This window comes from Cupressus sempervirens, chromosome 3, assembly GCF_028749045.1.
Source record: "Cupressus sempervirens isolate cs-2001-9-10 chromosome 3, ASM2874904v1, whole genome shotgun sequence".
In the NCBI taxonomy this organism is placed as follows: domain Eukaryota; kingdom Viridiplantae; phylum Streptophyta; class Pinopsida; order Cupressales; family Cupressaceae; genus Cupressus; species Cupressus sempervirens.
Window position 1 is genome coordinate 653099598 of NC_143120.1, and position 26379 is coordinate 653125976.

General features: G+C 36.4%; 1 protein-coding gene across 1 annotated transcript in view; it reads right to left on the bottom strand.

The window, feature by feature from the left end:
- Positions 1-3018: 3018 nt before the first annotated feature.
- LOC149568384 (endo-1,3;1,4-beta-D-glucanase-like) overlaps positions 3019-26379 on the bottom strand; it is a 95651-nt gene continuing 72290 nt past the window's right edge. The window contains exons 4-7 of the mRNA XM_089821320.1: positions 26138-26228; positions 25835-25924; positions 25535-25635; positions 3019-3476 (exon numbers count right to left, since the gene is read on the bottom strand). Coding sequence (XP_089677446.1) covers positions 3336-3476; positions 25535-25635; positions 25835-25924; positions 26138-26228 — 423 coding nt within the window. The 3' untranslated portion in view covers positions 3019-3335. The remainder of the gene's footprint in view (positions 3477-25534; positions 25636-25834; positions 25925-26137; positions 26229-26379) is intronic.

Sequence of the window (26379 nt, forward strand, 5' to 3'; positions counted from 1 at the left end):
GAAAATTGCAAAACCCTTCTCAAGCAACAAGGTTTTGTTCAAATAAGTAGTTTATTTCAAATCCTTCGATGGGATGAGAATTCTGGACTATAGCTTTTCATAGCCTTCATCCTTTGTTTTTAGTTATGTTTCAACAACCTCTTCCATCATCTATCTCTTCTAGTCGAATATTTAAACTAGTGTTATTTTCAAAAAGCTTCAACTTGTCTTAACTTTTTTCTCTTTAAATATCATAAACCTCATCATATTTCTACTACAATTTTGTTTCATTTTTTTTACTTAACTTCTTGATTTCACTTAGGGAAAAAATGAGTTCTTGAAGACGTGCTTCTTAAATTTCATTTTCTTTCACTCCATCTTTTCTTTTACACAAATTTCTTCATCTTTCATTACATTATTTTCTTTATGCTTCCATGAAATATTTCTTGTTATGATTCTCATCATTACTATCAATAAATAGGTAAGAACACTAGACAAAATGTTTATTTTACTATAAATTAAACATTTAAATACAAACTTGCCTTTGTGTTTGAATTGATCTCTTCCTTATTCACCTTCTTTGTAGCTTTGAACAATGCTCTCATTTGTAGTTCTAATTATTTATACAATGAGGATTCCATCCAATACATTTATTTTTAACGAATTCGTAATCTACATTGCTCTAGTGACAAGAGCTTTAGCATCAAATTTTGAGGAGAGAAACTTGAGCACCTTCTATGCAACCATCAATTCTTATTCTTTTCCCAAGTCTTCTAAATACTATTAACTTTATCCACACGATATAAGTAATCTTCAACATTTTCCTCATCTTTCATTCTCAAGCCCTAGAACTATTTCATTCTCCAGTGTATCTTTTATTGATCCCCAGTGCATCACTTTGGAAATTTTAAATTATGCCAAATAGCACAAGATAGTATTAATGACTTCTACACTAATTTTACTTTCTACCTATTTTCTCTTGATTTTGGAACTTCTTTACCTTGACATTGCCTACATAAATGTTGTGAATTATGCCTTAGATATCTTTTGTTGATCTACAATGCATGAATTTGACAAATTCAAATAAGGATAGACCACTATATAGCATCCATGACTTTTGCATTATTTTCCCTGACCTACGTTCCAACTCTTGAACAATTTTCTTCAAGTTTTGGAGCTTAATATTCTTGACCTTTTTATTGCCTTCACAGATGCAAAATTTAGCCTGAAACACTTTTGTGGAGATGCAATGCTTTACTTTATCAAATTCAAATTATGTTAAACTACACAAGATAAAGCTCGTGGTTTTTGCATTACTTTCACTTACCTGTTGAATTATTGTTGGAGGGTGTTGAAGTTTGATAACAATCTCAATGCCAAATACCTTTGAGCCATTAAAAAGGTTTGCATCCTTGTACTCCAAAATGTATAGGTTGTTGTGTCAATAATTTCTTGACTATTGTGTGCACTCTAAAGTCTACCTTGTAGCAATTAGATTTTACATAAACTCGCTTTGATACCAATTTATGATCACACACTTACACTAAGCGTGGGGAGGTGTGGATCAGTCTAAGTCAATCTTGTACCTCCAAAAATTTCAACATTGATAAAGATACACCTAAGATCAAACAATTTGGAGAATATTTACATGTCAACTCTTGAGGAGAACCGTAAAGATAAACTACTTGGATCTCTCATCCAAAATTCAGCAACAAAAAGATAACCTTACAAAGTTTGTAAGCTTCAATTCACTCAAGACACAAGCAACTTGGATCTCTTATCCAAAATTCAGCTACAAGAAGATGATCTTCTAGAGTTCGTAAGCACCAATTCATTGGAGATGCTACCTTTACTTATAGAACTTGCAAGCATCAACTCATTGAAGACATTAATCCCTACTTCTAAAATTTGCAATCACCAACCTATTTGAGACACCAATCCCCAAAATTGAGCACCAACTCAACAAGACACCAATCTTTGCTTAGGAGGATGTTTCACCTTCTATATTTTGTTACCGCAACAAATGAAGTTCCTACACTTCTGATACTTCACAACATCTGCTTTGCTTACAAATTTTTTCTACTCTGTATATGAATGATAAAACATTTTCACGAACACCCTACTTACAACCAAACTTCATCTTGCTACACCTATTTATACATGTAAGTAGACCCTATAAATTAAGTCATTATAATAATAGAATTTCACGAGTTTACCTTTAATTACCGCATTCATAATAATATTTTTTCTATGTCAACATCCAAATATATTTTTCTAAATAATAAAGTTCCATGAACTGGCCTCTTATTACACCTCTTTCATAAGAATAAAATTCCGCAAATTAAAGCCAATATAACAATCGCCTACTTCAACAACAACATTTGTCATCAATTTACCATATTTCCAACGAACTCATTCTAATGTCAATGACCATGTTTCCCACAATCTCCCTTATTGAACAAAGCACACTTTGATATCAATGACAATATTTCTCACCCACCCACTCTAAACATAAATACTATATGTCCAAAACACTCATTTCTTAATCAAACACTCTTAACATTAATAACAATATTTCAAACAAAGAGCATCACATAATGTGCATCCATTTTACCTCAAAATACAATGAGAACTATATATATATATATATAAACACGCACTAAAAAAACTCATTTTTTCAATCTCAAAAGCTAAATCAAGATTCTATGGCAGCTCCACAACGCCCTATTAACACCATTCTCCACCAAAGCAAATAGTCATTCACCCAAAAGGTTACATACTTATTGATAAAAGAAATCATATACCAAAACAGTATATTTGAACTTAATATAGACTGCCATTCCATACAAACCAATGTTTTATTAGTTATAAAATTTCCATAACACGATAAAAGAAATCATATACCAAAACAGTATATTTGAACTTAATATAGACTATGCCATTCCATACAAACCAATATTTTTTTAGTTATACAATTTCCATAACACGTGAAAAGTTGCCAAGGGACAAAAAAGTTCCACAGAACTTAAAGAGCTGGAATACAATCAAACGAGCAATTAAATTGGCATTTTTCAATAAGATTAGTATTTGTCGATGAGACTAGTAGACATCATCCATAGAATTATAATCACACACTGTCAAGGAAACGATGCACCCTGATTATTCTCACCATAGCTCAAACGACACTTTACAAATTGTGCGTTTTAAATTGACAGTCAAGTACCAGTAACTCTAGTGGAAGTCTGCAGTTCCTTTAGTAGAAATAGTATATACTATCATGTATAGATCCGAATAGGGCATATCACACCAATCTAGACTGATCTTGTACTGGCAATAAAGAGAGTACATTCCCAAAATCACTTCAAATGTTTCTCAAACCATTCCAACATTTTTTTGTGCGCTACTTCAGCATTAGTTACAGCAACTTGATCTTTCTCATCGTATCTTACAGTCCAACCATGAGCAACTCCAGGATGAATGTTCACAAAGCTATCTACCTGCAATGGAAAAGGAGGACAAGTGTTACATGCATCATACTTACACAAATAAGTTTATCTTTAAAGAAAAATGTCAAAACAGCTTACATAGTATATAAAGTCTCTAAGGAATATATTTAATCACTCTTCAGGGGATCAGGTGGCTGAACGCAACTTTGGAAGCAAGTTAGGAAATCATGCAGTGTGATAAATGTTTTTTTATTTTAAAACCACTTCTATCATACGAGGACTCTCGGCATATCTAAAATTTCATGTTGCTAAAGGATAATGCACGATTGTACACTACCTTATAAAAGTATTTATCCGTAAAAGCAAAGCTTGCATTCATCAACAGGCATGAGTCCTGTCACTAAACGGTCTTTTCAAGGCATGCAAGTTCCATGTGATATTAACATCATAATTTTCTGACAGGTTTACCCTTTCCTATTATTTTTATTAGCTAAGAGCACATACAGCTCATACAAAACCAACATTCCCCATATGTTACAATTAACACTAAGATATCTATGGAGGTCCAGCTAACCATTTCTCCTTGCATTTCTGACAGAGGAATAGGTTTGTAATGCCTCTTCAACCATCACTTGTAATATTATACTACAATTTGCAGTCTTCAAGTCAAAGGAGCCATCTGAATGATTAAGTTCCTTTTATTTTTTGAAATGTGTCTTTCATGATATCATGAACTAAAGAAAACTGTTATCATGTTAAATATTGTGGATCTTTGATAGATAAAACAATTACAAAATAAATGCTTGCAGAGAATATCTTACTTGAATAATGCAGAATGTATTTGCTTTTCTTTTGGCAGTGATCACAGTATTATCTTCCTCCTTCAAACTGTAACTGTAACAATTTAAGTGCTGTATAACAGATGAAATAATAATGATAACAGTGAGCAATGTTTATGCAATATTGTTTGTTGACTGCAGGTACTTTGAATGCCGTGGATTGATTGCTTTCCCTGCGGCAGCATGCTCATATATATAGGACAGAAAGAGACATGACTCCGAAGAGTCATGTCTCTACGTGGCCCAAGACATGCCTCTTCGGAGGCATGTTAGTTTGTAATAATAACAAACAAACTTAAAAGTTAATATGAATGTGCCCGATAATAACATGGCACGATAATGAGTTGTCTCCTGAATAACAAAGGAGCCCGATCATAATGAAGGCTGCCAATCAATCAATAAAACATGATCACAGTAATGCCGATAATCCATATAACATTACATGGACGTAGGCATATATATGTGTGTACGTATATTAATATATACCCATATACATATGCTTATATCCCTGTGATTTATGGAATCAGCAGTAGTTTCCAGTATATCAAGTAATCCATGTTTTGCTTCTTCTGACACTAAACATTAACAATCACAACCATATAGTAGGAAAAATCTCCCTAGATAGACAAAAGAAAGGTGAAATCAATGCCTACACCCCAAGAAGCATTAACCAACCTCCTTCCAAATACAGTTGTTTTTAATATTAGTAAGTTAAAGAGAGATTGTTTTTAATATTAGCAAGTTAATGCAACTCAATCAAAATATCAACTCCCCAGGTAGAGAATGAGGGGTCCTCATAAGAACTACATTGTGTGCAATTAGAACTTGCAGCTTTCCCTAATCGTCCAACTATTAATGAGAAGAGGACTTTGCCAGCAGAGGCACAATTGCATTATTAACTGAATTCGCCTTGAAGGCAAGAACAAAAGATTTTAGCAGAAGGATATTTCCAAGTGTAAGAAGCTTGATCAACATTATCCTTTGGACCACAAAACCTGTCTTAATAACATGCAAACCGCTATTGTGAAGACTTTACTACCAAACCTTGGTAGAGCAATTATCAGCCCAAACATTTTGCTTCTAGTAAGATAAACATTTTTAAATAGATTGAAATGATAACCCCACCTCTTGATCAACTGCTAAGCAAGTCCAAAAGTGCATTTCACAAAATCACAGAGATTCTTTGCTAATTGATAAAATATTAAAATTATTTTCCATTCTCTCAAGTATCTCCACAATCATGACCGTCTTGGTGAGCAGATTTATCTGGTCTCTTTAAAATTGGGTTCTATCCGTGGTTTTCCTGATATAAATTTAGTACTGGTCCCTCTAACTTCTAGGCTCTATTTGAGATGTTTCCTGATATAGATTTAGTTAGTTTAATCATGGATTATCAGTTATTTCCTAGGAGCCCTCAAATGGGCCAAATGAGAAATGATCTGGTTCTATTCACGTGCAGATTTGTCTGATAAATTATTGGTAGACAAAACTGATATATGACAACAGATATGTATGCCAAAAGAACAGCAAATAGATGCAAACGAACACCAAAGCCATCACACAGGACTGATGATACAAAATATAGAGAAGTATTTCCTTTTGTATTAAACTAAAACTAAATAATTTTAGTCTTTCATCACAACTTTTCACAACTATACTATTATCACTCTATAGCTTTTTTTTGTCTTCTATTAAACTTTCAAGAAAACCAGCAGAATCAAACTGTCTATAACACACAACGTATGTGATACTTCCATGTCTTTGTATTTCCATGCAAAATTCCCCTTATTGTTAAAGTGGTTAATTCTGCATCTAATGTGCAGCTGGTTAGTTCTGCATTTAATGATCTCTCTTCTTGTTTTAGCATGGTTAATGAATTCCTCATGCAAAATCATGAGCTAGTTAATTATTCAATTCCGCTTCTAATTATTACTTATATTCTGTCCTGCCCTTCTGGATTCACTTCAAAATGCTGTGGGCTTATCTCTTTCCACTACAAAAAAAAAAATTTATGGTCGATTAACTCCTCTATTTCTAGTAGACTTAGTATTTACTCAAGATTCCATCTCAAGTGGATACTAGCATGAGCATTTCATACTTCATTTGCCAACATAACAGTTGTTGGTTTAAGTAACAATACTCTGAGAACATGTATATGTAATAATCTTGCATCAAATTCAAACTGATCTTCACACGAAGCTGGGCCAACATTGCAACTTTGTCTTTCTACCATTTACATAATATATCAGTCCTTCCGGCATAAATTGGGTGCATCCAATTTTAATGCCAATCGTCTTCCATTCCCAACTACATATGGTGTTCCAACCATGATATGACTATTACAAGGTAATTGGTAAATACTTGCTTATTAATAACAGAGACCGAAAGGTCAATTTATACAAAAGGAAGAATGATATTTCCTTAGGAAATGATCGTAAAGAATAGAAACATTCTATTCCAAAGAAAGCAAAAAACGAAAGCAAACTAAAGCTAAAGATATTTACAAGATAACCATTAACTAATAATAGACGTCTTATCTATTATTGTAATACCCTCCCTTAATGGTTAATCTATCTAACACACCAAGCTGTCCTCTGAATTTGACAAACTTATCAGGACCAAGAGGCTTGGTGAGAATGTCTGCAGTCTGATCTGAGGTAGGAACATACTGCAGATCTATAGTCCCGTCTTCAACCAACTGTCGTATGTAATGACAATGAACATCCACATGCTTGGTTCGTTCATGGAAGACTGGATTCCGTGCTAACTTGATAACGCCTTCGTTATCAACAAACAGAGTAGTCGGTCCTGCTGGTGACATCTGCATATCCCCAAGCATCCGACGAAGCCAGACAGCTTCACATCCTGCCTTAACAGTCCCTCTATATTCAGCCTCTGTAGAAGAGAGAGAAACTGCCTGCTGCTTCTTGCTGGTCCATGTGACTGCACCGGATCCCAAACTGAACACATATCCAGATGTTGACTTTTTATCATCAACAGAGCCTGCCCAATCTGAATCTGTGAACCCATTGAGTTTAGGATTAGAACTCCGAGAATACAGAAGTCCAGAATCAAAAGTGCCCTTCACATAACGAAGAACACGCTTTGCTGCCATCCAATGATCAGCCTTAGGAGCTGTCATAAAGCGTGAAATATAGCTGACTGCGAAGCTGATATCAGGCCTAGTAGCAGATAGGTAGATGAGGCTGCCTACTAGTTGCCTATACGTAGTATCATCAACGGAAGGAGAATCAGACTAGGCTGATAACTTGAGACCTTTCTCCATAGGTGTAGATACAGGTTTGCAATCTTGCATTCGGAATTTGTCTAACAAGGCTCTAGCATATTTGGACTGAGAGATGAATATACCAGAACACTGTTGCCAAACTTCAACACCTAAGCAATAATGCACGAGCCCAAGGTCAGTCATATCAAAAGACTAGCATAAGTGTTGTTTGATTCCCTGAATCAAAGATGCCGAACTGCCAGTGATGATCAGATCATCCACATAGATAATCAGAAGGATGATGTCACTGTCAGTAGTCTTGATGTACAGATTTGAGTCTGAAGAACTCCTCTTGAAGCCTTGATCACTGAGGTACGTATCAATCTTGATGTACCATGCCCGAGGGGCCTGCTTCAAACCATAGAGAGCTTTTACCAATCTGAGAACCTGATGGTCTTTACCAGCAACCTTGAAACCAGGAGGCTGCGTCATGTAGACCTCTTCATGGAGATCACCATTCAGGAAAGCACTCTTTACGTCCATCTGATGGACCTTCCAGCCAAACTGTGCTGCCATGGCTAGGACTAATCTGATGGTGCTCATCTTTGCAGTAGGAGCAAAGGTCTCCTCATAATCAATGCCCTGACACTGAGAAAAGCCCTTTGCCACTAAACGAGCTTTGTACTTATCCAAAGTACCATCTGATTTGTATTTGATTTTGTAGACCCATTTGCAGCTAATGGGTTTCTTCCCTGGGGGAAGATCAGAAAGGACCCAAGTGTTGTTCTTCAGTAGGCTCTGGTGTTCAGATTGCATGGCCTGTTCCCACTCTGGAATTCCTTTAGCCTTGGAATATGTTTGAGGTTCAAACACACTGTGAATGTTGGCCATAAGAGCAAAGTTAACAGAATCTATAGTTTTTCTCTTTTTTCGAGTAGTTCTCCCATCAATGAGCTCATCATCATGAAGATCAGCAAGTGTCTTAGCCCACCACTTAGGCCGGAGAGGAGAATGACCAACAGTAGTACTAGGAGATGCTTGATCAGCAGGATCCTGATCAGAAGAATTTGGATCAAACTCAGGTGAAGCATCTTCAAAACGAGGTGATCCTGCAGGAGAAGCCGGAGGTGGCTGTACAGGTATCACTGGCAGGACTGGAGCTGTAGGAGCTACTGGAGCCCTCCCATCAGGTGGACCTAATGGAAGCCGAACTCCCAAATCATGAACCTGCATAGGCTGGTCTGCTGAATCAGGAACAGGAGAAACAGGCATGAATGGTCCTCGCTGCTCATCAAAGACTACATCGCGGCTGTATATGAGACGAGATGTCTCAACATCAATAAGGCGGTAGGCTTTGTGAAGACTGTTATATCCAGCAAGCATCAGTTTCTGACACTTGGCATCCAACTTGGTGCGTGAAACATCAGGGATCCAAACAAAAGCAAGAGAGCCAAAAACCTTCAAGTGACTAATTCTGGGCTTGCGACCTGACCAGGCCTCTTCCGGAGTTTTACCTTTGACCGCCACTGTGGGTGACCGGTTCAACAGATAAACTGCAGTGTTAACTGCTTCTGCCCAAAAACGCTTCGGAACATGTCTGTGTTCGAGCATGGAACGAGCCATCTCGGTGATTGTCCTGTTCCGACGTTCAACTACACTGTTCTGTTGTGACGTGTGGGGTGTGGTGAACTGGCGTTGGATGCCATGTGTATCCAAGAAGCTGGAGAAAACATTAGAACAAAATTCCCCCCCATTGTCTGATCTAAGAGTAATAATAGATTTCCCAGACTCTTTTTCAACTAAGGGTTTAAACTTCTGAAATACAATAAATGCATCAGATTTCTTTTTAAGGAAATACACCCACATTTTTCTACTGAAATCATCTACAAACAACAGAAAATACTTGTACCCAAGAACAGAAGGAGTGGCCATAGGGCCGCAAATATCAGCATGAACAAGCTGAAGTACTTGAGAAGCTCGCCAAGAATCGCCACTGGGGAAAGGTGTGCGATGTTGCTTCCCAGCCTGACATGCGTCACAAACTCCAAGGTGTTGGGTTTGAATCTCTGGCAAACCAAGAACAAGCTCATCCCGAGCAAGTTGTGAGAGATAATGCACATTTAAGTGCCCATATCGCTGATGCCAAAGTGAGCTGATGGAAGATCGCCGAGCAGCCATAGCTAAGTCCTGAGAATCACCAAAATCAGTAAGTCTGAAAAGACCATGATCCTCAAGACCAACTGCAATAGTAGACTTAGTCGCCCGATCAGTGATGGTGCACTGATGTGAACTGAAGGTGACTGCCAAGTGTGGAAAATGTCGCAGCAACTGACTGACCGAGAGTAGATTTAGTTCCATCCCTGGAACGTAGTACACATCAAGGAATATGAGCTTCCTCCCAACAGACTGAATTTGAATGTTGCCTTTACCAACAACCGTGTACTCTTCTCCACCACCAAAGATAACAGAATCTGAATAAGGCTGGTAGTCAGTAAACCAGTCTCTGCGGTGAGTGAAATGTCGAGAGGCACCTGAATCAATGTACCAGGCAGATGACTGTACATGATCTGCAGGTCTTTTAGCCATGAAGGCATAAAAGGCAGATTCCACCTGCTCAGTGTGCTCTGCATTGTTCGCTTTGGGTTGCAAACCTGATTGCTTAGTCTCGGCAGCTAAGCGTTTCCGACATGCAACCTTCATGTGACCATACTTGTGGCAATAGTTGCATTGAATGTTCTTCTTTTTGGTACCATCGGATGCTGGAGCAGAAGACTTATGCTGAGATGGTTGCTGAAACTTGCCCTTATCCTTCTGAAAGGATTTCGCAGCAAAGGCTTGCTCAGTGGAGGTGGAACTGGAGCTGCTACCGAACTGTTGTTTCCACCGATCTTGCTGAAGTAGCAGGGTGCAGAGATCAGTGAACTTTAGATCAACACCAGTAGATGTGATGTTGAGAGTCTCGATAAAATGCTCATAGGAATTTGGTAAACTCCGAAGAGTGATTACCACAATATCCTCTTCCTCCATCTTGCGACCGATGGCAAGTAACTGATCACGGATTTCCTGAATCCGATTCAGGTGTGCCTGGAGCGAGGTGCGCTCATCCATGACAATAGAAAACAGAGTGTTTTTCAGAAAGAAGGCTCTGCTCTTGTCAGAAGTCTCATGAAGACCTTTTAGATGTGTCCAGATTTCGGCAGCTGTCTTGCCGAATGGAATCTGAGAAAGCTGGTCATCAGCTACGGAGAGTTTGAGAAGCATTACTGCCTCTCGATTGTTCAGATCCCATGTATCTTGATCAGGACCCGGAGAAGTCGGACGCTGCTTAACGCCCAAAACAAGTTGATCGGTGTTTCGATATTCGAAGATTGCGATGATGCGCTGCTTCCAGGTTCCATAATTGCGACCATTGAATTTGGAATTATGCTCGAGCAGAATATTTGTCAGAGATGCCATGGCACATTTTTCAATGAAAAATTGTGAAAATTTGTGAAGGCACATTCTTCGAGGCAAAAATACGGAACACCCAGAAAAATCAGAGAATGACCCAAAAGAGAGCTCGAAAAACCCAAAAGGAATCTGCTGTCGTTTTCTGAATCCGCTGGCTCGAAAATCGAGGCACAAAAATCGAGGCACCCAGAAAAAACGGACGACAACCCAGTTGAGCTCTCGAAAAACCCACCAAGAATCTGCAAACAAAAAAAATTTTTGACCCCAAAAATTAGGGTTTCGAAAAAAAACGGCCCTAGCTGAAAAAAGCTTGAAAAAACTTCAGATTTCTTGATGAAAAATGGTCGAATCTGCTTCCCAGAGCACGATGACAGACTGAGACGGCTAAGAGCATGAAGATTTGATACAGAAACATGCAGATTTTCACCCCAAAAACGGGAGTCTTAAAAAAATGGCCACGATTTCCACGCAATTTGCAGACCCGTAATTCGGGAATTTCTCCAAGCAGAAAAACCCTAGGTGGGTTTTGGAGAAATTAGCTGAAATAATTTTGGAAAAATTTAAACAAATAATTTCAAGAAGAAATTATAAATTTTTCCGAAAAAATTTAAGTATTTAGCTCTGATACCATATTACAAGGTAATTGGTAAATACTTGCTTATTAATAACAGAGACCGAAAGGTCAATTTATACAAAAGGAAGAGACGATGTTTCCTTAGGAAACGATCGTAAAGAATAGAAACATTCTATTCCAGAGAAAGCAAAAAACGAAAGCAAACTAAAGCTAAAGATATTTACAAGATAACCATTAACTAATAATAGACGTCTTATCTATTATTGTAATAATGACAACAGGTTCTACTGGTCACAATATCTTGAATTAGTAAAACATCAACTGGCTCAATATTAACTCACTACCCATTTTCAATCAGAACTAGTTTGGTTATAATGGGGGCTTCCCAATTTCTTCCATGACTTCTAAAAATATGTCCATCCCTAATTCTTTGATAATAGTATTTATCGATATTCATTTCCAATTCTAGGTCAACTACCATAACTATTATTTTAATATTTTGGCATCACATTGTTTGCTAACATTCTGGTAGCATACTTGAACATAATACATCTTTTTGATGTTAAGCTTTGCTAAGGTTAATCTATAGGCATTGGTTCACTTTCATTTGTTATTGCAAATACTTGAGGATAATTCTAGAATATCCCACTTATCCTAGTCAAATAGGTAGGTGTATATAAATTTGAGACTTCGTAAATCGTTCTCATGTCCCAATCGTCACTGGATTGATTATTAACTATTACTTGTTACACTAGAATTGACTGAATGAATATCATATAAGTTTTACAATTAGCTTGTAATATCATTTAGCACTTCTGTTAACTCTTTTAATTAGACTAACTAATACACTTACGTATGTAATGTTGCACATTTCATAATAATTATTAGAGTCTGCAGTTAACATTTTTATAGGTTTTTATTTTCCAACTGTCTGTTTAGTATGAAAGTGTCTCCATTATTTTATTGCTATGCAAGGTGCTTATTTATGAGCTTGTTCTCAGATTTAATATTTTGTGGCTTGTTTATGGAACGTCTTTGAGACCATAAACCTTCAAGATAACAGAGCCAAAGTGTAACTCCAACTTCCACCTCGCCGGTGTTTTCTAGCATGACTCGGATAATAATCTGTTATATCCTTACGACCAAATACCGTAGCCAGCTTTGTTTTTGGCCCATAGATATTACAACTAAAGAATAATTTATCATCTAGAGAATAGAAATGGCTCCCTTTCTCCTCCAATAGAATGTTGTAAAATTATTATTATTTTCCAAGCTGAAACGATAATGCTTAGTAAATACAGCCCAACAATTAATTTTCATATTTTACTCAACAACTGAATTAAATATTACTTTGTATATTAACACTACGCAGCATAAAGGTGGTAAAATGGCATGTAAATGGAATATGAAAATAGGTATAAAGGCATATGAATATGGCATGAAATGGAACATTAATGGATCTCATCACTTATGTGGAAGACAAGTACTTGTCGACATTTCTTGTTATAACCTAAACCTTTGAATATGTAGTGCCTTAGATTGTTGCATCCCTAGGTTACATTCTACTATGGCACTTAAGTAGTGGTTACATAACATCTATGATGCCATAAGTGAAATGTGCCCTACTACACATCAATGCACCAGTAAACAATCCTAAGGCCTCCTAGATCATCTCTCTCCATGCTGAGCTCACACACAAGCTTCACTCCGTGAGCCTATCCATGAAGGCAGCCTAATGGAGATCCAATATAATATGAGTGAGTATGAAAACTACGAAGTACAGAAACTTACAATACAAAAAGGTGTTCCCACTATAAAATAACTAGCAGTTGCATGCTTTTGTGCTTGCAACGATGCATCGATAGGTATTATAATAATAAAATTATTTATTAAATATAATTTAGTGTAAATAAATAAAATTATAATTCATTTTCAATTTAACTTCTAAAAAAAATTTTAAAATAGACAAGAAAAAAAAATTGTTTATATTTAAATTACCATATATGAATAAAATGGTCTTCTAACAAAATCTTCACATAAAAATTCTACTATGAAAAATTAATAGGAAAATAAAATTACAAAAACTAGCACGGATAAAGATAAGAGCAAAAAATAAACTGAAATGATTATAAAAAATAAAAAATAAACTATTTAAATAGATAAACTAGTTTTAAAAATACACTAAAATAATTTTAAAAACTAAAAACTCACTCAATTTAAAAAATCAAAATCAAATTTGGATATTTCAAAAGAAAACATAGATTAACTTGCTACTTATGAAATCATATGCCAATTTCTAGAAAAAATAACAATGAGAAAACTAGAAAAAAAACTCAAGTGTATAGCCAGAAAAGAAAACCTTTTATGAAGAGGGCTGACAATTTCCGGTAAGAAAAAGTTATTTCTGGGAATAAAGTTCCCACATAACACTATCAACTTAAATAAATATAAATCCAACATCAAAATTAAACAAGGTGTATAATAAGAAATGGTATCAAGCGGGATTAATCCCACTTCTTATGGCACAATTGGAAGGAAAATGACCCACTAGACTCAAAAAGACCAAATGCTGAATGTGTGCAATGATCATTTGCTTTGAGTGAGGGTTGATTAGGAAAATACGATTGGATAATGTAAAATAGAGGTATAGAAAAGCGGAAGGACAAATTGCAAGATGCAAGGGCTAACAAAGAACAAATAGCTGAGTACAATACCAAAACAAATCCCAAAGGTTGCAACTGACCTATAAAATTGGTTTTATGTTGTTTTGGAAGAACTAGGTCACCTAGGCCTAGCTGCTCATAATTGTTTTTGGTTGCAAATGCAAGGTCATGAAATTTCTAGATCCGATCCAATGCGAGTGCTACATATTCTTGCACATAGAAAAGAAAATTGTTGTCTAGAGAGGGGTTTGCCTCAATCAAAGCCCGGTTGGAGTCATCCTTAAAATGAAATGAAACAAAGCCCGCTAACATAAAGCAGAGGCTAGATCTGAATTATAAAGTGTATGGTGCCTTGGCAATAAAATGCTTCTTTGAATGTAAGATCGTTGATACAATAGCTCTAACTCCACACAAAAATCCAAAAGAAAATCATCAATGATAAGCCCTGCACAATGGATGTTGTAGTTTACTATAATGCTTGATGGAGAGATAGAAGGATAACTTAGAGTTGAAGACTTCAATGCTTAGATGTAGATGGATGCTTGTGATCTTCTTCCTTGATGATAGACTCCTTTGCTTGGCCTTCAATGGGGGAAGAAGCTTGATCCATGGAGAAGATAACCCTTAGAAAACCTTATAAATTCTTGAATATCAACCTTAGATCTTGATAATGGCTTTTGAAATCTTGATTGCTGAAATGAATACATGGGAATGGTTACCAAAACACGAGAGGTTTTTCATATACCACTCACAATGTATTGGAGCTCAAAAATTGAAGGAAGCCAACAAGATATTAGATTTCCCACTTAAACATTGAGACAAGCCCCCAATTTGGATTTCGAGGCAAAACTCTAGAATAGATCACCTCAACCCCACCAAAATGTCTCAAAATCTTGCTCGGGAGTAGAGATTACGCCAAAGATGCCAAATAATAAGTGGTGCGAGGCTAGAAAACTGGAAATCAATGCAAGACCCCCTACATGTTAAATGGGGCATGTGTGACCTTCTCAGACATCGCCCCATTACAAATGCGGACCCCCTACTTTTTTGTCCGCTTGGCCATTTTGGGTTTTGTTTTCCCCTTAACCCCCTCAAGTTCTGAGAGAGGTGCTGATTTTTTTGCTAGGCCTAAGTTGAAGAGTCAAATTTGGTTGAAAACGGTTAGCTCTTGTTTAGGGGAAAATGGAAGCAATGAATTTTACGATGTAAACTAGATAAGATGGGTTCATTAAATAAAACTTCACCCTAAGCCATTCAATACAAGAGAAGAGGAGCTTCCAAACATAACTCTTAATATAACTCAAGTTAGATTAGCAAAACCCAAATGGGATGAAGAAATGCCAATACAAAATCCAAATTATACTAAGAAAGTATTCAAGCAAGTCCTCTTTCATGCAATGTTCATTAACCTTAGATGTACACTGTGAAAGTAAATTGATCCAATTTGATTAAATGACAAAGATGAATTAAGACACTTAGAATTAATAGATCAACGAGAAATATATATGCAATCAGTCCAATTAAAGTAGAAAACCAGATCTATGACATAAAATGAAAAGGAGGAAGAAATTTGACCTCAAAAATATCCAAGGGAAAGTGTCCTACTCAAAAGAACTGCTAATCGAAAACAGTGATAGAAAATCGGATTGTAAATCTTGAACCAAAACAGAAAACCCTGAAAATCTCAAGTCTCCAGGTATAGATCAACCTATATAGGAAGGTTTATGGACAAACGACCGTATTCTTGAGGAGTAGAAACAAAATTGACCCCAGATCTCCCGAAAACTTTCAACTGTAGGTTTCTGAATCTGAGTTCACAATTCCGATAACCTGTTTCTACACACCATAAAAATTGGTTTTATTTGTTGGGGTAGGGTTTGCCTTGATCAAACCCTAGATTGAGAAATCAACCTTGAAATTGAAATGATATGATAAAGGAAATGCTAGCAAGTAGTAGACTTGAACATAACAATGAGGAATATAATTACCCTTGTAGATGTAATTGAATTTATGATCTAATCAAGTATGTTAATGCAATAGCCTTGACTCAACACAAAGAAACTATGAAAGTCAAAACCTCATGAATGGGAAAGCTTGTGTCTACCTTGATGAAGAAAAGAAGAATATGGGTGAGTGAATGGAAGATCTCCTCCTTGGAAGCCAAACTCCACTACCACCTTGAAGGAAGAAGCTTGATGCAAGAAGGAAATGCTAGATATTGATGAATGTTTGAGGAATGCTTCATTTATACCTTGAAAATGCATGCTTGACGTCTCATGTCTATGTATGCTTGAATGCTTCATGTGTTCTGATTGATGAAAATGAAATACCCAAGCCCCCTTATATACTAGTTTTCCAGATCGAAAACAAAACAAACCAAACGGGGTTTATAATAAAATAATTTAAACACCTGAGACATCTTAGGCCCCAGGAACAAAATACCTATCCCAATATAGTTCAACCAAGTCGACCCATACCTTGACCTATACCTAAGGGTATCACGAGGAAAGGTGACCTTGACATCTCGGGGAAAGTGTAGAACGGAACGAGAAATGATGAAAGCACCAAAAGATATGACCAAAATAGGTGATAAAATAGCACCTATAGCATCGTGCATAAAAACGAGAGATGAACTAAAAAATTTGGGAAAGATCGAAAGAGAAAGGGACCAAAACCACACAAAGGAGGGCTTAAAGGTCTCAAAATTAAGTGTTTCTGTTTTATGATGGTACAAGTCTAAAGACCATCTGCTGAAAAATAAGACTAAAAGAGCACCTAAGAAAGATCAAGTTTGAGGACCATTCGTAAAAGGGCATGTAAAGCACAAAAAAAAACCACTAAGTCAAGAAACATTCCTATGATGTCTTTAAGAGTGTTCATGGGAGAGGAAGGATGAAGAAAGGGTGAATTGGTTAAGTGTTGATAGAAAATGCAAATGGTGTGAAATTCTACCTAGTCCAGAAGCACCTTTTAAAACATACAAAAATTTAAAATGAGAATTGATTGAATATTAGGGCAATAAACAACTAAGTGTGAAAAGTGCTCGACATAACTTTGAGTGTGTCTATGGGCACTACCTCTCAACGATCAAGGGATCTACTTCAAAACATTTAAATCCTTTCCAAGTGCCCCTTTATGCACTCATCCATGCTAAAGTGCAAAGACACGGGAATCAAGTCAAAAGATAAAACCCTTAGTAGGATGTCCACCCAAGGTCAATTAGTCTACTCAAGTTGAGGGAAGAATTGCAAAGTTCAAAGTCCCTTGTAGTCCTTGATTAGCGACCAGCAGTGTGAGAATACAAGTACCAAGAAAATAAGAAAGTTTAAAAACTTCTCAATCACATCCCAATTGCATCATGGGTAATCAGATGCGAACACTCAAGTGGAGTGTGTTGAACTGAAGAAGAAATTCCACTGCATGTGCTGACATGCACTCATTAGCACTAATTCCATACACCTAAAGAGCTACATCCAAAATCATACATGGAAAAGGTAAAGGTTTAAAATTAAAAAGTCCAAACTTCAACACTACTTGGGACATAGTGAAATTGCATGAGTTTGAGAATGAACTTGCATGCCCCCTTTTGGCTAACTTGGAGAATAAAGACAATTAACTTGAAACTTCTCCTCACTAAAGATTACAAAAATTTGGTTCCACTTGTAGTCTTATGTAATAATAATGAGATAATAATAATATCTCGAAGAACCAAAATTTATTAAATAACTACCCGACTTTCTCAAAAGTGTACAATTGAATATATGTGGCTAGTGAAATGATATTATATAGATATTTGCATTGGGTGCAATACGATGATTTTTGCAATGAATATATGATTGACCTTGTGTTCAATATCTATCTCTATATTGGCAATATATACTATTATTTTGATTGATAATTTCTTATAGCAATTAGATTGCTATGCATGATATGATCCATTATCATATTCAACAGTGAATTAATTATATATCACTTAGATCACCATGGTTGTGATTTCTAACTTGTACTTGTGATCTTGTAAGAATATAGATGTTGTTTCTGACCCGCCTACTGATCCTTGCAACTTCTCACTCACATCCCAAGAAAAAAAGAAAGTTAAAAAACTTCTCAGTCACATCCCAAATGCACTCATGGGTACTCAAATGCGAACACTCAAGAGGAGTGTGTTGAACTGAAAAAAAATTCCATTCCATGTGCTGACATGCACTCATTAGTGCTAATTCCATACACTTGGAGAGTTGCATCCAAGTTCATGCATGGAAAAAGTAAAGGTTTAAAATTAAAATATCCAAACATCACCACTATTTGGGACATAGATAGTGAAATTGCATTAGTTTGAGAATGAATCTATGTGCCAAGGAATTCCAAATTTTGAAAGAAAATGTAATGTCCCCTAGTTGGCTAACTTGAAGAATAAGGACAATTAACTTGAAACTGCTCTTCTCACTAAAGATTACAATATTCGCTTCCATTTGTGGTCTTCGATAATAATAATATCTCAAAGAACCAAAATTTATTAAATTGCTACCCTACTTTCTCAGAATGTACAATTGAATATATATGGTCAATCAAATGATATAATAGATATTTGCATTGGGTGCAATATGTTGATTTTTGCAATGAATATATTATTGACCTTATGTTCACTAGCTATCTCTTTATTGGCAAATATATATACCATTATTTTGATTGATAATTTCTTATAGCAATTAGATTGCTATACATGATATGATCCATAATTATATTCAATAGTGAATTATATGATCCATAATTGTATCACTTAAATCAACATGGTTGCGATTTCTAACTTGAACTTGTGATCTTGTAAGAATATAGATATTGTTTCTGAACCCAACTACTAGTCCCTGTAACTACAATTTCTTCTCTAATTTGTATCTTAGAGTTAGATCTTGAAGAATGCTTGAGGAATGCTTGATGTATGCCTTGAAGATGCTTTCTTGATGTCTCATGTATGCGTATATGCTTGATCTTGAATGATTCATGTGTTATGATTGATGAAAATGAAATGCACAAGCCACCTTATATACTAGTTTTCGATATCGAAAACAAAGCAAGCCAACCAAGGAATAAAATAAAACAATTTAAACACCTTAGACATCTCAAACACCAGGACCAAAATTCCTATACTTAGTGTGTCCTAAGGAAAGGTGACCCTGAGGTCTCAAGAACTGTATAGAAAGAAACAGGAAATGATGAAACCACTAGAAGATATGACCAAGAAAGGTGACAAAATAGCACTTATGAGGGCAATGCATAAAAATGAGAGATGACCTAAAAATTTGGGAAAGATTAGAAAAAGAGAATAGGACCAAAACTACACTCGGGAGGGAGCAAATAGAGCACTCTCTAACATACTATTGAACATCTGACTTCGGGCCTTTCCAAGTGAATCTCTCCCAAACCTGTCTGTATGTCTTGAAGAACCTAGAATGGCCACCTACGAGTGAATCGTGAAAGGCCCTTGGCACAACCTGTCTAATACTCGATCCTGGGACCATCAATATCCTACCCTTGTAAACAATCATCTCATTTATAAGAGTGCGCCTGCAATCTTGAATAGACCCAATATAACACTAGGTGTCCACGGATCTGTAACATACTCAACAAGGATCAAGTATCTCCAATCCTCAAATATCTCAATCAGAGAAAATAAATGAGGTCTCTGCGAGAGTTCATCAACAACCACACTCTGAGTACCATTGATATAGGAAATATCAAAATCATAAGAGTAAGTTTGTTGACCCATTTTTGTTTTCTCTCACTAAGCTCTTGATGTCCAAGGAAATGTTTCAGGCTGCTATGATAAATTTTAATCAAAACTTACTACCAACTAGATACTGCCTGAATTTGGTCAGGATGTGCATTACAGCCAAAATCTACTTGTCATAAACATTGAAAGCTCCCTTAGAACCCTTGATTTTCCTACTCCCAAAGGCAACAGGATGGTGATCCTGGTAAAGAGAAAAATGGATGCCCTCACTAGAGGCATCACAATGCAACTCAAATGGCCAAGAAATATCTGGCAATGCTAGGACCAAGCATGATGTCATAATATGCTTGAACTTCTTAAAGCACTCTTGTGCCTGAGAGGTCCCCTCAAAACTGCCCTTATGAGTCAAATCAATAAGAGGAGTTGCATGACAAGAGAACACAGCCAAAAATCTGCAATAGAAAGCACGCGGACCAATAAACCCTCTAAGTTGTGTCACGTTCTCTAGTGAACAACAACCAAGTATAGCACAAATCTTATCAAGATCCATGTAAACTCACTTTGCACTGATAATATGACCAAGATATAACTTCTCTGTCAACCCAAAGCACACTTGGAATCCTTGGCATACAAGGAAGCCCTATCCAATATACCTAAAACTATATCCAAATGAGCAATGTTATTATCCCACGTCATACTGTACACAAGGATATCATCTAAGAAAACCAAAACAAACCTCCTTTGTTGATTGTGGAAGACTTTGTTCATGCTGAACTAGAATGTAGCAAGAGCATTAGTCAAAACGAAAGGCATGACTAAGAACTCAAAGTGACCACAATGGCATTTGGAAGTTGTCTTCTCAACATCCTTCTCTCAAACTCTAATCTGATGATACACTAATCTCAAATCAACTTTAGAGAAGTAGCATGTACCATGTAACTCATCTATCAGCTCATCAATGTGTGAAATCAGATATCGGTTCTTAATGGTACTCTTATTCAACATCTAATGATCAATACACATCTTGAGCATACCATCATTTTTCTTTACCAAACAACTAATAAAGTGGAAGGGGACTTACCCAACCTAATATGCCCCATAGCTAACATCTTCTAAATACGCTTCTCAATCTCATCTATTACGCACTTGGGATACTGGTAAGGAGTGATCATAATGGGCTTAGTGCCCTCCTCGAGCTCAATGATGTGCTCTATGCATCTATAAGGTGGCCTACCTATGGTATATTACTAAACACTTTAGAGTATAGTTCTAAGTTGTTCTAAGTTGTTGTATATCTGGAATATAAGTTGGTTTTACTATCTCATCATGAGTAGGTAACAACCTACACTCTCTTGCTCACTCAACAATATCATACCTAATGAGACACTACATAACTCTGAATGAAATCTCCCTTAGATTACCCTCTCATATGGCCTTAAGAATATGTTTCTCAAAACCATACCAGTGCCTCCCATGTCAACAATATAAAGATCAGCTTTAAATTCATAATTATCTAGCTTCACAAGAAGTTTGGAAATCATTTTGTTACACTTAAGTGTGTAACCATCAGCCACCTTAGCTCTAATGCCCTCGAACTCTTATGTTTGTATACCCTCTTGGATACTAACCATGAATCTATTAAGTTGTAAGTAGTACCTATATCCAACAATGCAATAACACGTTGACCTACTATGGCCCCGCATCCTAAAGGATTCTTCTTTTTTCATGCTAAAGATATATACTACCTTAAGTTTGGAATCATCATCAATCTTTTCATCATTAAAAACCTCCTCCATAATTTCTTTCTCATGATCAGCCGGTTGTCCCACAAAATCAGAATTATGTTCATCCCTATAAAACCACTCCATACGCTTGTTTTTGCCTTTAGGCTTCAAGGGACAGTAATACTACTCATCATATGGGCCCCTACAATAAAAACACAGTTTTTTCCTCCTCAGACCACTGAGTGTTTCCTGATCTAAAGGAGAGCTGCCATAGGTCTCTTTGAATCTGAATTTTCAACCTTCTTTGGAGCTGCCTTAAGTGGAAATAGGTGGTTATCAAGGAAAATTAATTTGTAGTGTAGACATTTCCAAATTCTTTGCTTTCTTCGTGGCCTCTGCAAGATGAGTAGATCAAGTGACTTAACCCAACCCCTGAGAGGCTCAACCAAATTCCCTGGAAAGAGTATCACAAACCTCCTCTCTCAAACGTCATAAACCATCACTGATGTACGTTGAACTCACTAATAAAACGCCTTAAGACTACCATTCTGCCTCAGTTGTGCTCACAAAATAGGACTCTGGGTCCTTCCTGTCAAATATCTCTACCAGGTCAAATTCATGATATGAATTGATCTGATCATTGCGTAGAGGAACTAACCCGTGGTACCACCAATCATGGGCTATGCCATCCAAATGCAACTTAGCAAACTGGATAGCATCATCCTCAAACATAGGATGCAATAAGAATTATGTGTCAGGCTTGTGAACCCAAGCTCTAGCTGTTACCTTAACATTGCCATCAAAATGGGCCAAAGACAACTTGCTGGCTGTCTGTTTTAAATCATTATTTCTATGCTTTAGTCTCCCATCAGCATCGGGTCTATCTCTGAAACACTCTCTCTTGTAGCTCTTAAACCTGACAAAGTTCAACTTTTGTTTCACCTCTTGTGGTAAAGCATCACACTTTGCATATAGAGGCACCACATCATCAGCAAAGGTGTTTAACTCAAACTACTAGCCTCATCCAACTCAAGCCTCTAGGAAAGTAGGACGCATAGGCCTGTCATGTGTACCTATGCGATCAGCTCTGTAATCTGCTCTATAATCATCTCTACACCTGTGTGTGCTCACTGAAATAGTCCTATTACTTGTGTCTTTACTACGACCCTTGGGTAAGGTAATGCATTGAAGAGTGTCAAAGAGTTGTTGCAGGACATTAGCTACCTAATGTTTACCAGCTACAAGGTTCCTGAATAATCCTCTAGCCTCTCTATCATCATCATTACTTGCATTACCTGCATTTCTGTCCCCCATGTTAAAATTAGAACCAGAAAAGACCACCAGTAAGCTCTACACAAATAATTGTCCTGGGAAAAACCCTCTTCACAGAGGAAAACAACCCAGCCCCACAAAAGCCTAAAGATTTTATTAAAATCAATAGAAATAGTTACAGGATTTGCATGAAAAGAAATCCATTACAGATCAATAGAGAAGTATCTTGAGGAATTGACTAAACTCATAAAACAATTGATAAGTCAATGTCTAATACAATACAAATAACAAATACTAAATGTTCCTCAAAGACTCTTATCGGACACCCTCAGCATCAACTCCCAGATGAGTATAAGAGTATATGCATACATATAAAATTTACTAAGACTTTTGTCGCAGAATGACAGTTCTCTATATAAACTTAAAGAGAAACTCTGGCAGTGAATAGATAGACTCACACAAGCATAAATCACACAGCAGGAGCACATAATTGAATACAGTGAATCTGAAGTAGAGCGAACTGTGTGCTTCAAACTTCCTTCTTGGATGTCGCTATTACACTCCCAATAATATGCAGGGACGTATATGATATGCAAGAGCATGTCCATACGTGAAAACACCAAACACGATGACTAATGTATTTCTGCAAAACCAAGTGTCTATCAATGTTGTTGGAACAATAACAATTCTTTTCATAACTCCTCGAGCTCAAGTCGACTCATCACTTGACAGTTACGAATGGAATACAAACAGTCCCCCGTAATCTCTTTATTCTGGATGGTGTTGTAAGGAAGGAGAGTAGACTTGGGCGGCGGTGAAGGATTCACTCTGTTTGAGCAAGCTGACACCTGTCAAACAACTATTGTGGTGAATCCATTCGAACACACAAAGTTCTAAGCCAATGAAATGTTAGTAACATCAATACAAGAACCATGAATAATGCATATAATTTCATATGATGCTATCATATTCAACACCCCATAGTGCCAAACTGAATCCCCTATTCGCCTTCACCTAGTGGTGAAGCTCTACCTCTGCAAGTATAATGAAGCCCTAGAATAAATCTTTGTGGTTAGATGCATAAAACTAGTTCCTTGAAGGCTAAGGAAACCACTCTGATACCACTGTAAAGAGCCCTAATGGCTCTAACTTCAACTATGGTGAAGAAAAGATATTTTTTTGGTTTTTTAAAGTTTTTGCAATCTTTTGTGTTTTTGAGATATATGCTGCTTCTTTTTGTTTGAAAATATCAGAAAAGTTCGAAATGATTACAGTGCAAAAAAAAAAAAAAGTTGGAATTCAGCTACTCACAATGTAGTAAATATAGAAATATCTAAACTTTATTCTAATTATGCTGGAACCTGGTATCAAAAGAAGAAATGATGAATTAACTCCACAGCTACTCACGTTGCACCCAGCTGGTTGAAAAAAGGGCCTTGCAGATGAAATGCAAGCCTCATAAATCTGAAACACAACCTTTAATTGTTAACACTGCCCAGCAAAAAGGAAACAGTGGCCCTTGATAATGACTATGGCAGCCAACATCAAGGCATTAGCTGTTGTAGTTAATAATGGGGGCCTCAAAAAAAATGCAGAACTACAGAATGCAAGATGGAAGCCTCGAGATATAGGAAAGTAACCAGCAGATGCATCAAAAATGCTAACCAGTCAGATGGCACAATTCACTAACTCAAATGCTGGTTCAAAGTGCTCAAACTCCAAACAAGAATTATCAATTCTTGCAGGTCGATTCTACTTGAAACCCTTGCAATTCTCACCACCACAAGCTCATAAAAAACGATAACAAATGATGAATGAATTTGGCTTGGAATTGTCTCTATAAAATCGATCCACTAGCTTCTTCTTCACATGACGTTTAGCAGCTTGAAGATTACACATTTTTTATATAACATAACTTGTCTTTGGTTGCACAAGTAAATTTGAAATAATTAAAAGTAAAGCAAATTGGCGCCATAATGCACTTTATTATGATGTCTCTCAACTTAGGCTTACAATGTTATTTAATTAAGTATAACTTAATTAGATAACATCAATTAGAATCATAGCTCATAATAGCCAATAATTCATCCAGTACTCCACTCAAATGTAGAAGCAACACTGATTAGATATAACACCCAAGTGCCATCCCAAAAATGTAAACTAGCCAAACTAACTTACTATAAATAGTAAGTGGATCACCAGAGACCCTCAAATCAAGTTTTCAGCTCACAAAGGTCGCAATGATGAGCTAACACAATGATGCCCCTGATTCCTGCTAAAAAGGGGACATCACACACCAGATCTGTATTTTCTACACTAGTCCTGCTTTACTGAAATGAGCTTCAATTAATTCACCAATTAAGTAGAATTCAAGCCTATTAACCAATAGAATAATGGACAAGGACATCAAATGGCATACCTGCTTGAGCAACTATACACATTGCCACAAAATAACATTTCAAAATCTTTGTTTTAATTAAGCATCAACATTTAAGTGACTTTGGCAGGGGTATTTTATTATTTTGCACATTATTAGAGAGAGCAAATTCCACAGCTACTTTTAACTGACATATTATGTACTTTACAAGAAAGAAGCTGTGAAAAAGGGGAAACCAAAATGGAAGATGTACCTCTGATTTTTCAGACAAAATTACTTCAAATTGCTTTACAAGTTCAGGAGGTGAAATCCTGTCCATTTCTGCTCCCAAAATTGCTATTGGTACTTTAACAGCTGATGCAAACAAGAAAACACTTATCCATCATCTAGAGTTAAGAATGGAATGTAAACACAAATGTAAATAATGCTAGAAGTTTGAAGTTAGAGAAAAACCTTAAACAACCATAAAATGAACTACCATACAGCAGAGAGCCAAGAATATTAGGTTAACATTGACTCACAAAGAGCTTTAAAATAAGTTTTACATTCTCACCTTTAATATCATCAACAGTAACAAAAGATGGATGCAGTAACACTCCTGCTTTTATAACCACCCCTTTGGCTAGCTCCACTACAACCTTAGCTGTAATAATAAATGTAGTAGACAATTAAGCTCTTCGGTGATAACTAGACTAGTAGCATGATCTGCAAAAAATTTTAGCACGCTATACCACTTGATAGCATTAATTCTATTTCAGATATCAACACAAATAGAATACACCTTGACACATGGCATGGTCAGAAGTTGAAAGTAAGTTTATCTTTCCTGTGAATCATTCACAAAAATTATTCTTACCTCCCCAGCAAAAGCCACCTGCTCCAATACTAGGTATGCCCCTGTTCTTCAAAACATCAATAACTTTTACAGCATCCTCAAATCCTTTCTCCTAAAGCAGGATTAACAATTGAAATTATCATTATCTTCCAATACTTTTGCAATGGCAGAAAAAAGCAGTGATAAAATTATATAATTCACGAAGTAATGCAGCAAACAAGTTTTCAACTAATTCACTGAAGTTGAAACAATGCAAACATGTT